The sequence below is a fragment of the Diaphorina citri genome, unplaced genomic scaffold (genome assembly GCF_000475195.1).
Source record: "Diaphorina citri unplaced genomic scaffold, Diaci psyllid genome assembly version 1.1 scaffold217, whole genome shotgun sequence".
NCBI classification, from domain to species: domain Eukaryota; kingdom Metazoa; phylum Arthropoda; class Insecta; order Hemiptera; family Psyllidae; genus Diaphorina; species Diaphorina citri.
Window position 1 is genome coordinate 152,274 of NW_007377654.1, and position 13,329 is coordinate 165,602.

The 13,329-nt window shown below is 37.0% G+C and overlaps 1 protein-coding gene across 1 annotated transcript; it reads left to right on the top strand.

Annotated features, from left to right (window-relative positions):
- Positions 1-593: 593 nt before the first annotated feature.
- LOC113466129 (dual oxidase-like) lies at positions 594-11,000 on the top strand. Its single transcript, XM_026821267.1, has 3 exons — positions 594-639; positions 1,841-1,911; positions 10,874-11,000. Exons 1-3 carry the CDS (start codon positions 629-631, stop codon positions 10,966-10,968), a joined length of 177 nt encoding a protein of 58 aa, XP_026677068.1. The 5' UTR covers positions 594-628; the 3' UTR covers positions 10,969-11,000.
- Positions 11,001-13,329: the final 2,329 nt, after the last annotated feature.

Sequence of the window (13,329 nt, forward strand, 5' to 3'; positions counted from 1 at the left end):
ACTGCCTATTTAGGCTCGTCTGGCCCCGTAGTCCTTGGTTATCTGTCTTCGTGCTGGTTACTTCGGGGTGCACTCAGCCTAGAGAGGACAAGTGAGGAGCTGCTTGAAATCCCAGCAAAAAGGTGTGTCATAAAAGCCTAAAAATTTATTCTGGCCAAGGCAGGCAGAAATTCCTTTCATCCAACTAGAAGGAGCAAGGAAAAAGTCTTTAAGTTTAAAATACTCGTAAACACATTTAGAGATAAATAAATACCTACCTACCTATCTACATAAATATAAAAATACCTTCGTATGTATAAAACTAAAGTTAAAAACCAATGGGCGAAAAACTGGCAATTTTGAGGAAACAATCTTGTGACGTCACTACCCGAACTTTTCGTCGTTTACTCAAAGATACCATCAGTAACGCTTGCGGATGGGTGGCATCCCCACTGCATCGGCCAATTAGATTCGACCATCATTCATACACCTCATAAGTTCATACTACTCATCTACTGAGGATGCCTCACAAGGTCTTTGGGTCTTCACTTTCACTATCTACACTACAGCTTACTGTAATCGCCATGAGTGACTTTCTCTCTGGCAGACTCGAGACTTGATTCTTGACTCCAGTTGGTTACGCGCTGTCATGGCGACCGTATCGAGTACCGAATGGTTCTTTGGAATGTTTCATTGAAAAGATATGGTCTTTCCAAGAAATCTAACAGGTGCCTCAGACTTTATGAGTTTGCTCATTCTTTAGAGGTGAATCGCTCATGATGAACTGTTCTATTAGCTTAATTAAATAGGTATCTATTCCCTGTAACTATTAGGTATTTGCTCTAAAAGGGTATACCTATTATGAAAATTGTTGGTGCATTGAAGAATTTTTCAATGTTAGTGAATTAAAGATACCAATGAGTTGATCAGTTTGTATCATCAAATAGGCTGTAGATATTGTCTGGGCAAAACTCATGATGCGATGTCAGGTTGCCATGGTCCATTTAATCGTTATTAAATTCGACCGGAATTTTAGATTAGTTATTTTGAATTTAGCAGCAAAGCTGCAAAGTATTAGGTCTATTAATGACCTTCCATTTTTTGTGAGCAACCTTGAAAGAACAAATTGAGGCATTGATTCTTGGTTATATAACTGACCTGGACTGAACGACTAAACATGTATGTAAGTATTAATATCTGCTAAACTACCAACAAACCGATAACCTTTTCGGAATTTCTTCTCTTGTTCATAAAAGTTCTCTTTTGTAGCTTAGAGCTAACCTTAGAGGTGTATAGTGGTTAGCTCGGTGGACTTCGGACCTGAAGGTTAGTTCTTTGAGTCCATGTCGAGCCATAAAATTTAACGAATTATTACCTAAAGCCGTTTTACCTAAAAAGGTCTGCAGGGTTAGCTGGGCCGTTCTTGCGTGAAAATCTTTAATTATTATCTAAATTTGACAATGTCACTAACTTATGCCATGGGCAAGATTACAATGGGCTGAATATGAAACTTCAGAAAACTCCTATGTCACGACTACAACACATAGTATATCAACTGGTTCTAACTCCATCAACATTATGTCTATATTAAGTTGAATTTATGAAACTAGTAGGCATACATCAAGTCTGAATGCTCTGTCTATTCACACATGTCTTATGTCTCTGGAACAGTTGTAATGTTCCATACGAAGGTTGTGGTGACCTGACATCGTGAGGTTTAACCCAGACAATGTCTAATTGATGAAGGTAGGTTACAAGCTGATCTACTCAGAGTAAAACAAGAAAAGGCAACAAACAGTGAAACGCCACAATGTAAGTCGGGCCTTATAAGTCGAGAGTTTGCTGAAGAATTTTGAAAATGATCGAGTACCAAACAGCTGTTTGGCGCGAGTTTGGTGTTTTTTATTATCAACAATTCTTTCGACACAACTGGTAAGTTGCCACATGTAGGCTGAATGGTGAACTGAATTTTTAAAGATTTTTATTGCAAACTCTTTAATTGCTTCGACAAATTTGACGTACAAGATGTTTGGGGCAAAATTTCGAAAGAAAGCACCGAATATTTTTGAGTTCTTTTCGATAACAAGTTATCCGATGGTGAAATTTTGCAAACTCCTTAAGTCGTTTTAAATTGGCACTACTCATAATCTTACTACATTATTTTAGTGATGTCAAAACAATCTTAGTTTTTGGATTCAAACTTTTAAACTTCGGAATTTTCTGGAATTTGCCAAGAGAGGTTGTGAAACTGAATGCCACTCACAGACTTGGGCAAGAACCAGAGTGGATGTCTGAGAAGTGGGTGCATTGACAGTCATGAACCTACTCGTGAAGCAATGCTTCAATACCGGCATCAGAAGATATAAATAAAAGTGATGATCCCAGTTGTGTATTTTCCAACATCAATTTTCTTACCGATGCGATGATCATTGGTTATTTCCTTACCTATTAGCCTATTACTGATTGATCAGTAGTTTGCATCCCTGCAGTGACATAAACAATAGCAACATTAAATATTTAAGTAAGATGAAGACCATTATTTTGTAAGATTAGGTTCAAATACTAATCCCTTTGATTTTGGTAGAAGCGTTGACTTTGTGAAGATCTCTCATAAGGGGCATACTTTACTTCCCGAATAACCCGAGTTATAATGGCAAAGCCTATCTAGATTTACTCCCAGCTCTACAATCTCATGATGAAATGTTTTGTTAAGCTCTGAGAATGCTTGGAGAATGTCCGAGCATGGTCTACAAGCATGCTTAGAAGTTAATAATACTCTTACAAGATAGATTGTAGACCCTATATAGTATATAGTATTAATTCATACTCAATAGAGAATATAGAGATAGATATGTGAAGTACTTGCATTACTAGCTTTTAGAAAGTAGAGTATGTAGTTGTGGTAGATACTAACCGTACGACCGTACGTACTACCTATGTGTTATTACTTGGTCGGGTGTTTTGTAGGTACCTATTCATCATAATGAATAATAGGTTTCTACTCAACCAAACACAAACCCATATGCAATGACCTCCTCGGTAATGGATTGCTAAGTGGAACAAGAAAATATAGAAGTAAATATCATTTTGTCACCGAATATTTTTGAGTTCTTTTCGATAACAAGTTATCAGATGGTGAAATTTTGCAAAATCGTTAAGTCGTTTTAAATTGGCACTACTCATAATCTTACTACATTTAGTGATGTCAAAACAATCTTGGTTTTTGGATTCAAACTTTTAAACTTCGGAATTTTCTGGAATTTGCCAAGAGAGGTTGTGAAACTGAATGCCACTCACAGACTTGGGCGCAAGAACCAGAGTAGATGCTTGTCTGTGAAGTGGGTGCATTGACAGTCATGAACCTACTCGTGAAGCAATGCTTCAACACCGGCATCAGAAGCTATAAATAAAAGTGATGATCCCAGTTGTGTATTTTCCAACATCAATTTTCTTACCGATGCGATGATCATTGGTTATTTCCTTACCTATTAGCCTATTACTGATTGATCAGTAGTTTGCATCCCCGCAGTAACATAAACAAGAGCGACATTAAATATTTAAGTAAGATGAAGACCATTATTTTGTAAGATTAGGTTCAAATATTAATCCCTTTGATTTTGGTAGAAGCGTTGACTTTGTGAAGATCTCTCATAATGGGCATACTTTACTTCCCGAATAACCCGAGTTATAATGGCAAAGCCTATCTAGATTTACTCCACAGCTCTACAATCTCATGATAAAATGTTTTGTTAAGCTCTGAGAATGCTTGGAGAATGTCCGAGCATAGTCTTCAAGCATGCTTAGAAGTTAATAACACTCTTACAAGTTATTGCAGACCTCCACATTCATTCATACTCTGTGAAGATAGATAGTTGGTGTGAAGTACTTGCATTACTAGCTTTTAGAAAGTAGGGTTTGTAGTTGTGGTAGATACTCACCGTACGTACTACCTATGTGTTATTACTTGGTCGGGTGTTTTGTAGGTACCTATTCATCATAATGAATAATAGGTTTCTACTCAACCAAACACAAACCCATATGCAATGACCTCCTCGGTAATGGATTGCTAAGTGGAACAAGAAAATATAGAAGTAAATATCATTTTGCTGGGAAGTAGGTGATCTAGAATAGGTGTTTATAGTTTACACTTATGCCAAACAGTATTGATTGTTCAAAGGATCAACAAAAGTGCTTAGAAACATTTAAAAATTAGACTTGTCCTACAAGAGCATGCTCACGGGATCATGCGAAAGATGTTAGACAACTTAGACATGTTCTAACCACCAAAAGCAAAGAACACACAAGTGAACACAATTTCATGGGAATAACCACATTCATAAACGAGTGACCTCTATATCGGAGAGATTGAAGTAAAGAGCATAGCCTTACTTAAAAAATCTTTGGTAATTGGGCAATATGTACAAAATCCACTAACTTTGAAACTATACAAGCATAACAACAGAACATATCATGTTCTCCAAGTTATTAGGTTTCGCCATAGGTTTTCTCACGCTCAGACTGTCTGACAGACCGCGGTCTCAAACTGTTTCCGCCACACACTTTCAGACTGTCTGGTAGATGTAGGTCTGACGGTTTGTCGTGTTAAAGTTCAATTTCTTGGTAGCTCGTCCAATATTTACTCGTAGATCGTTCGCTTGGCAATCCGTTAATACCTATTCCCTAAACACATGTGGTATGTACTCGTACCATCTGTTTCTATCCGGACTATCTTTTTTTCAGATCGCTATCGTTCTCGCCCTGGTGGCCGCTATCCAGTGTGCCCCACAATACCACGCTCCTCCCCCAGCCTACAAACCCGCCTACCCTGACGCACCAGCCAAGTATGACTTTGCCTACGAAGTAGCTGACCAAGTAAAGAGCATAGCCTTACTTGAAAATACTTTGGTAATTGGGCAATATGTACAAAATCCACTAACTTTGAAACTATACAAGCATAACAACAGAACATATCATGTTCTCCAAGTTATCTCTATGATTCTCCAAGAGTTTATGACTACCTCTAAATCCATCTAAAACAGTACGTACTATCGATAAATAAAATAGTAAAAGTTTAAAACGCTGTACGTGACCCAAATACTACTACAGATAGCGTTGTGGAATACAACAAGATGTTCATAGACATCTTCAACACGTTGTACAATGTTCAAGAAGTAGCTGACGTAACTGCAACTAAGAGTTTATGACTACCATCTATTCCATCTAAAACAGTACGTACTATCGATAAATAAAATAGTAAAAGTTTAAAACGCTGTACGTGACCCAAATACTACTGCAGATAGCGTTGTGGAATACAACAAGATGTTCATAGACATCTTCAACACGTTGTACAATGTTCAAGAAGTAGCTGACGTAACTGCAACGTACAGTGCACCTTTCATTCATGACTTGGCAGCAAGGAAAGAAAATACCAATGTGACAGTTAATGATGAACATGGACTACCCGGTTTCCCAGGGTTTACTCATTACGTAAACACACCTAGAAGGAAAAGCTACTTGGTAATCATATCCTACAGAAACCTGTTGCATCAGAAGTGTCCTTAATTAAAGACAAGACTTTGATCTGGTTCTAGTCCATGATTGACCATAGCTCCTCGTATAACAGATCTTATAGCCAGGTTTACCTTATGTTGGAGCGTTTGCATTTGCAAACTTCTGATACTTCTCGGACACTGCTCGGGCATAGTCTCCAAGTATTCTCAGAGGTGCACAAACATTACAACATGAGATTGTACACCCGCATCTTGGTTCTTGGCTTTCTACTAGCAACCAGTAACCCGACAAAGTTGGTAACTTGTTCTCTGGCTATACGCATGTTTGTCTCCAAAGGACACGCTTGATATTCGATATTCCACACCAGGTCTTCCTTCAGAAGTTCGAGATGCTTAACTGACAATGTGACTATGAAGTATGAACTTTACCGGACGACAAAACTTTGTGAATACCCTACTGAGAAACTTTTTACTATCAACCATATTGATGAAGGTCTCTTTGAAGATTTATGTATGTTGATAAATATAACTGTTGCAGATATCGTCGTAATGAGAAATGTTCAGACCATCCTAGGCCAATATTGTGCATTGTTAATTTATAACGTAAAACTATTGAGAGTAGAACTACTCGTGATGACATGCGGGATGATCATTTTATTACTGAATCATGAACTGGAAGGATCGTAAAATTAAGGTTTAAGCATCTATTGAAATCTCCTATGATCTATCCAAAGATAGCTCTACCTGTCCTACCTAGGTATCTAGAAAGAAATTATTTAGCTACATAGATCATAAAATAACACCAATATACCTACGTTATCCATAGCTCGGTAACTTTGTGAAGCCCCATATCAACAGTGTAGCTGTAGAGAATGGTAGCTTTTTCCACCAAGTAGAGAGTTGCTCCTTCACTGTTTCAACAGTTTCAAAACCCAATATTTCAACAAATATCAACACTTCAATCAAAATATAGGGAAAAAATCCCATCAGTTAAAACGAGTTTGCTCGTAATTAGTTGACCCTCAGTTGATCCAAGTCCAATTATTAGATCAGTCTTTGTTACTCTCTGGAAATGAAGGAAATCAGAGTCTGAGGTAGTTTTCTGTGGTCAATTTATTCTTGAATGACCTAGAACTCTTTTCCAAGTCCCTCATTACCAACCCCACAGTGGTATGGAAAATCATCAACAAAGGATTATGCACACATTACGTAACGTTACCCGCGGCGATTTCGAACTCTTGACTATTATGACTATTACTGTTGAATTGATGGTTCTTTGGAATGTTTCATTGAAAAGATATGGTCTTTCCAAGAAATCCAACAGGTCCCTCAGACTTTATGAGCTTGCTCATTCTTTAGAGGTGAATCGCTCATAATGAACTATTCTATTAGCTTAATTAAACAGGTATCTATTCCCTGTAATTATTAGGTATTTGCTCTAAAAGGGTGTACGTACCTATTATAAAAATTATTGGTGCATTGAAGAATTTTTCAATGTTAGTGAGTTAAAGATACCAATGAGTTGATCAGTTTGTATCATCAAATAGGCTGTAGGCATTGTCTGGGCAAACCTCATGATGCGATGTCAGGTTGCCATGGTCCATTTAATCGTTAATTTTTATTAAATCCGATCGAAATTTAAGGTTAGTTATTTTGACTTTAGCAGCAAAGCTGCAAAGTATTAGGTCTATTAATAACCTTCAACTTTTTGTGAGCAACCTTGAAAAAACAAATTGAGGCATTGATTCTTGGTTATATAACTGACCTGGACTGAACGACTAAACATGTATGTAGGTATTAATATCTGCTAAACTACCAACAAACCGATAATCCATTCGGAATTTCTTTTCTTATTCATAAAAGTTCTCTTTTGCAGCTTAGAGCTAACCTTAGTGGTGTAGTGGTTAGCTCGGTGGACTTCGGACCTGAAGGTTAGTTCTTTGAGTCCATGTCAAGTCGTAAAATTTAACGAATTATTACCTCAAGCCTTTTTACCTAAAAAGGTCTGCAGGGTTAGCTGGGCCGTTCTTGCGTGAAAATCTTTAATTATTATCTAAATTTGACAATGTCACTAACTTATGCCATGGGCAAGATTACAATGGGCTGAATATGAAACTTCAGAAAACTCCTATGTCACGACTACAACACATAGTATATCAACTGGTTCTAACTCCATCAACATTATGTCTATATTAAGTTGAATTTATGAAACTAGTAGGCATACATCAAGTCTGAATGCTCTGTCTATTCACACATGTCTTATGTCTCTGGAACAGTTGTAATGTTCCATACGAAGGTTGTGGTGACCTGACATCGTGAGGTTTAACCCAGACAATGTCTAATTGATGAAGGTAGGTTACAAGCTGATCTACTCAGAGTAAAACAAGAAAAGGCAACAAACAGTGAAACGCCACAATGTAAGTCGGGCCTTATAAGTCGAGAGTTTGCTGAAGAATTTTGAAAATGGAGTACGTGATGCATGAGATAAGCACAGGATGAGTCACAACTTTGAAGTGGCGTCAGAACGTGAGATGGAATTTATGAAAATGAATCTGGTTCACACATGTCTTATGTCTCTTGTAATGTTCCATACGAAGGTTGTGGTGACCTGACATCGTGAGGTTTAACCCAGACAATGCCTAATTGATGAAGGCAGGTTACAAGCTGATCTACTCAGAGGTACTTGAATCGTGAAACAAGAAAAGGCAACAAACAGTGAAACGCCACAATGTAAGTCGGGCCTTATAAGTCGAGAGTTTGCTGAAGAATTTTGAAAATGGAGTACGTGATGCATGAGATAAGCACAGGATGAGTCACAACTTTGAAGTGGCGTCAGAACGTGAGATGGAATTTATGAAAATGAATCTGGTTCTGGTTTTAGCAAAGCTTCAAAAAGAAGAGTTGAATTATTCTCTAAAGGGTTACTTCTGAAGACGATATCCTTGAAAATTTGATGAGAAATTCAATCTTAGATCGTGAAATTATCGAAAGTGGAAAGGATGCAAAGATTGCAAAGTGTTTTGTAGAAATACAAAGTGTTTAAAGCTTTAAAGTTCAATTTGTCAAGTTCTGCTGATAAAAGCAAATCTCGTAGTATGTATAGGTAATTGTATTCTCGTACAGCAATGTGGGTGGGACGAAGTTTCTTAGGATTACCTATGCTGAAGATGCCAACAGCTTCAAGTCGGCTGTCAGTCGATTTAAACAGGATTCTAGCTGTGAAGGAAGAAATGGCTTGAAATATGGGATCGCAACATTGCCAAACACGGATTATACAGGAAAAGAAGAAGAGTCAAGAAGATAAAGAGAAGAAGGATGAGGTAGAAGAAGAAAAAGAAGACACAAAAGAAGCAGAAGAATACACAGAAGAAGGAAAAAGACGACATAAAAGAAATAATAAGAAGAAGCCTAGATAGAGTGAAGTTGAAGGTTGAAAAATCTTTGTTTTCTTCTTTTCCTTTACAAACTATTTACGAACTTAAATCAGAAGGACCTACAGTAGTAGATAATAGTAACTAGAAGGACCTACGATTCTAGATTTTGATGAATGCGAATCCATTCATCAGGAAATCTGGCCTAGGTAGGTCTCCGTTCCATCATTAATCAATTTACACAAGACCAAGAAGTTCCATTTGGATGACACATTGCCTATTGTGACTTCTCAACCAGAACCAAATTCAGAAGCAAAACTCTAGAAGCTGACATGCCAAAGTGCCAGTAAAGGTGGAAAAGAATCCTCATGATCATAATCTCTGAATAACACTTAAACCAGGTATATTAGATAGGTATGTAGGACTACATACATATTATTAATTATTAGGTTTAGAGTTTCAAACTTTATAACACTTTAAAATTTTATAAGAAGGAAATATGTGGAAATAAAAAGCTGATTGTTTTGAATTTGATTCGGACTAGATCTGTTTCCCCCTTTTTTTCGGAAGCAAATACCTATGAGGAAAAGTAATGGATAAATTGGTGTGGTGGTCTTTATGACCTTGTTATTAGGTTGAAACTGTTTTGATCGTTGGTTTCATTTCCGAAGGCTGCCAATCTTATCTGACCCACGCTTTCTTTGTCAAGTGCATGCTCTTCCTCTTCAGCAAATGGAAAATGAGGTGTAATAATAATAAGTAGGTACCTACTCTATCAAATAAATTAGTATTCATCTGGTATGTTGTTGGCACACTCTAATAAATATAAATAAATAAAAATTAGTATTCATCTGGCTGCAAAGAAAGTGGTTATATTTGTTTGATTCTTTGATTTCTTCTTTCACTTTGCCATTTTCCCAATTTCATTTACGATCGGCATTTACCTCTTTTAGTCTCAACCTCCTCAATTCTCTGACTATCTGATTCTTTGATATAAAGTTACAAATAATGACCTTTGACAGTCTGATTTGATTACTTTGTTCCTGCTTGATTCTAACCATAGCTGCACAGTTCCCTAAATTACACGTCTCAAGTACGAGTACATACCTATAAAAAAAAGTAACAATATTTATATAGCTCCGCCAACAGCTATTTGGTGTAAGAAATATGCACCACACCTCGATTTGACGAGTTACCAAAATAACTTTCCTATTTTTGAATTTCGGTCCATTGGTAAACGACATGATTGATAGATTTCTGATCTCCGAGAGATCCTACGTAAATGTAAAATGATATCTAACTACCTTCCCTTACTTGACTTCTTGGCTACTGGATACTGGATCTAACCAATACGTGGAACACGTTGGTAGAGACTGTTTTATGATATTTTAAACACAAATCGCTGAAGGATGAATATACGAGTCATGTAAAGTTTTTAATGACGAACATTAAGATCAGTAGTTGATGCTCTTTTAAAATGGCAACATTTTGTTACAACTACAAAGCCTTTTATGGGGAGCTGTTAAAAGCATTTGTTCAAGTTTTATTGGCGCTTTTAGTGGGGGGTCACTCCATGAAGTTTCAGTTTGGAACTTCGTACGTAGGTACGTTGGTAATTTGTGCAAATCACGAGTTAGTAGATAGTTCTGAAGTAGCCTTTTGGAATAACCCCCTGGTATAAGAGTTGTGAGACGTTCTATTTATGGAAGTTTTTAGGAGATAAAGTAATGTCTAGCTATAGTGAGACAGAGATAGGCAAACCTACAAATAAGGCATACGAAATTGATTAGGCATAAAGGCATAGACATATTATTTCAATTTCAATTTGCCTGTTTACCTGGCAAAATAGTTGGGTTTCGCTGAGTCCCTGAATGTTTTCGAAATATGCCCAAGATCAATAAGAACAAAATATGTAGATGTTCCTTTTACTCTACTTTTCTAGATAGGATAGGTAATATAGGTAACTATCCAATATTTTATCCTAACATTGTTTTACCTATTTTGTGTTTACAGTTTCAGAAAAGTCCTACAGCTTAACGGAGAAACAACGATACGATGGATGGTTCAACAACTTGGCCCATCCAGACTGGGGGTCTGTCGGTAAGTGATACATTCGCATTTTATAACAAATTAATCCCTCTATTAATGGCCTTTTAGTGGTATCTTTTGGAGCTGCTATTGTATCTCCTTTAGTTGAAAAATACTATTAAAAATGGAACTGCTAGGTTTGTGTTTGTAATTACGATTGGGAGCTTTTTTGACACCAAAAGCAACCCTCAAAGATTCATACGGACCCATAATCTAACTTTTGATGTGAATGAATCAGTTCACCAAGAAAAGAAGAGAAATGGACCCTTGAGAAACGCTCGACCTGAGTGAAAAGTTCAGAGGCTCATGTTAAACTCTGGCATAAATCCAGAAGAAAGATTTGAAACAGAATGAACTCTTTTACCAAATAACCTCTTCTGGGCTTTCAACACAGCATCGAGTGTGGGACTCAAAATGCACCATGGTCCCAAGTTGATATTTGACTGCAGACAAAAATGCTCGATAGGCTCTCTTGTTTTGTAAGTACCGTTATGGGGAAGGTGCATGAAATATAGGGACCGTGTGGACGGTAGTGCCCTTAGGATAAACAGTAGGTATAAACGCAGACAAGATCTTTGGTTGTAGCCTCATAATTAATAATTACCTATGTTAGTATGGATAATATTTGTGTGTCTGTTGAATATGTTAATAGTATTTATATTGGGTGCGTGTGATTCGATTATAAACGAGTAAACATATTTGAGGTGTCCGATAAACGAGTAATATGCCCCGGGATTTCATAGCTGTCAAATTTCTATGACTTGGGTTTGGTTTAGGAAAACTTGTACGTTGATATTCAGGGTATTATGGAAGATTAGGTATCTTTTTGTGAAGCTCCATATCAACAGTAGGTATAGGGAATGGTAGGTACTTTATCTACCTACCATCTCTACTTAAAAATGATACCAATAATGCTCGTTTATCGGATACTCTAACAAAGATTATTAGCATGTAAAATGCACAGAGGGAGATTCTGGATTCGAAAACAACTTGACAATCATTTCAACAAGATTCCAATTGTACATTCTGAATCACGACTGCATTTGACCCACAGGTTAAGTACCAACTAAAGAATACCTGAATAACAATTTACAAATCCTCAACACAAACAAGAACCCGGTCAAAGCAAGTCGTACAAGTACGACATTTTCTAATGATGGCATAAAATCGCTTAGAATCACCCTCAGTATGGCTTGTTAGCGTTAACAAGGTGATCTGGGACCTTTTACTTTGCTTCACCGTGTCCAATTATTGTCCCAACATTCGAAGTAGGCATAATTAGGTACGTCGACCGTGTTCGAAAGAGACTAATTCAACCAATGTCGTTTCGAAGAAGTGTGGACTTGTCCGAGGCTAGATCTTTGGGAAAATAGTTGATACTATCACTTGAGAGACCCTCTTCTTAAAGTTCTCCCTACAGTTGGATGTCACTCTCTGGGCCATTACCAAACTCAAATACTTTTTACCACGTTAAATAATTTTCTTCGATACGTCCTATCACCAGAATTCGCTCCTCTAACTCTGAGTTGATTTTTCTAATATGATCTGTTCTGATCTTCCAACCTGAGTCATGGTTTGGTTGAATCGGTATATCTCATCCAAATAACTACTTATACTTATAAAACAATAAAGAGGTGCTCTATTAAACTGTTGGTATAATGGAACAACTTGTTCTAAGCTGACAGTCTAAATAAAGCACTACCTACTTATGAGCTTCATAAAGAAGTGCTAAATTCTTCTCTAACTGATGGTGACTTCTGAAGACGATATCATTGAAAATTTGTGGAAGGAATGGCAAAGTGTTTTGTAAAAATGCAAAGTGTCTATAGCTTTAGAGTTCAATTTGTCAAGTTCTGCTGACTGCTGATAAAAAGAAAAAAAAAAAAAACATTCTCATAGTAGGTAGGTATTCTCGTACAGCAATGTGGGTGGCACGATACCTCTAGGATTACCTGTAATACCTATGCTGAAGATGTCAACTTCAAGTCGGCTGTCAGTCGATTTAAAGAGGATTCTAGCTGTGAAGGAAGAAATGGCTTGAAATATGGGATCGCAACATTGCCAAACACGGATTATACAGGAAAAGAAGAAGATTCAAGAAGATAAAGAAGAAGGAAGAGAAGAAGGATGAGGTAGAAGAAGAAAAAGAAGACACAAAAGAAGCAGAAGAATACACAGAAGAAGGAAAAAGACGACATAAAAGAAAGAATAAGAAGAAGCCTATCTAAGAGTGAAGTTGAAGGTTGAAAAATCTTCGTTTTCTTCTTCTCCTTTACAAACTATTTACGAACATAAGAAGGACCTACAGTAGATACTAGTAAATAAATAGAAGGACCTACGATTCTAGATTTTGATGGATGCGAATCCATTCATCAGGAAAT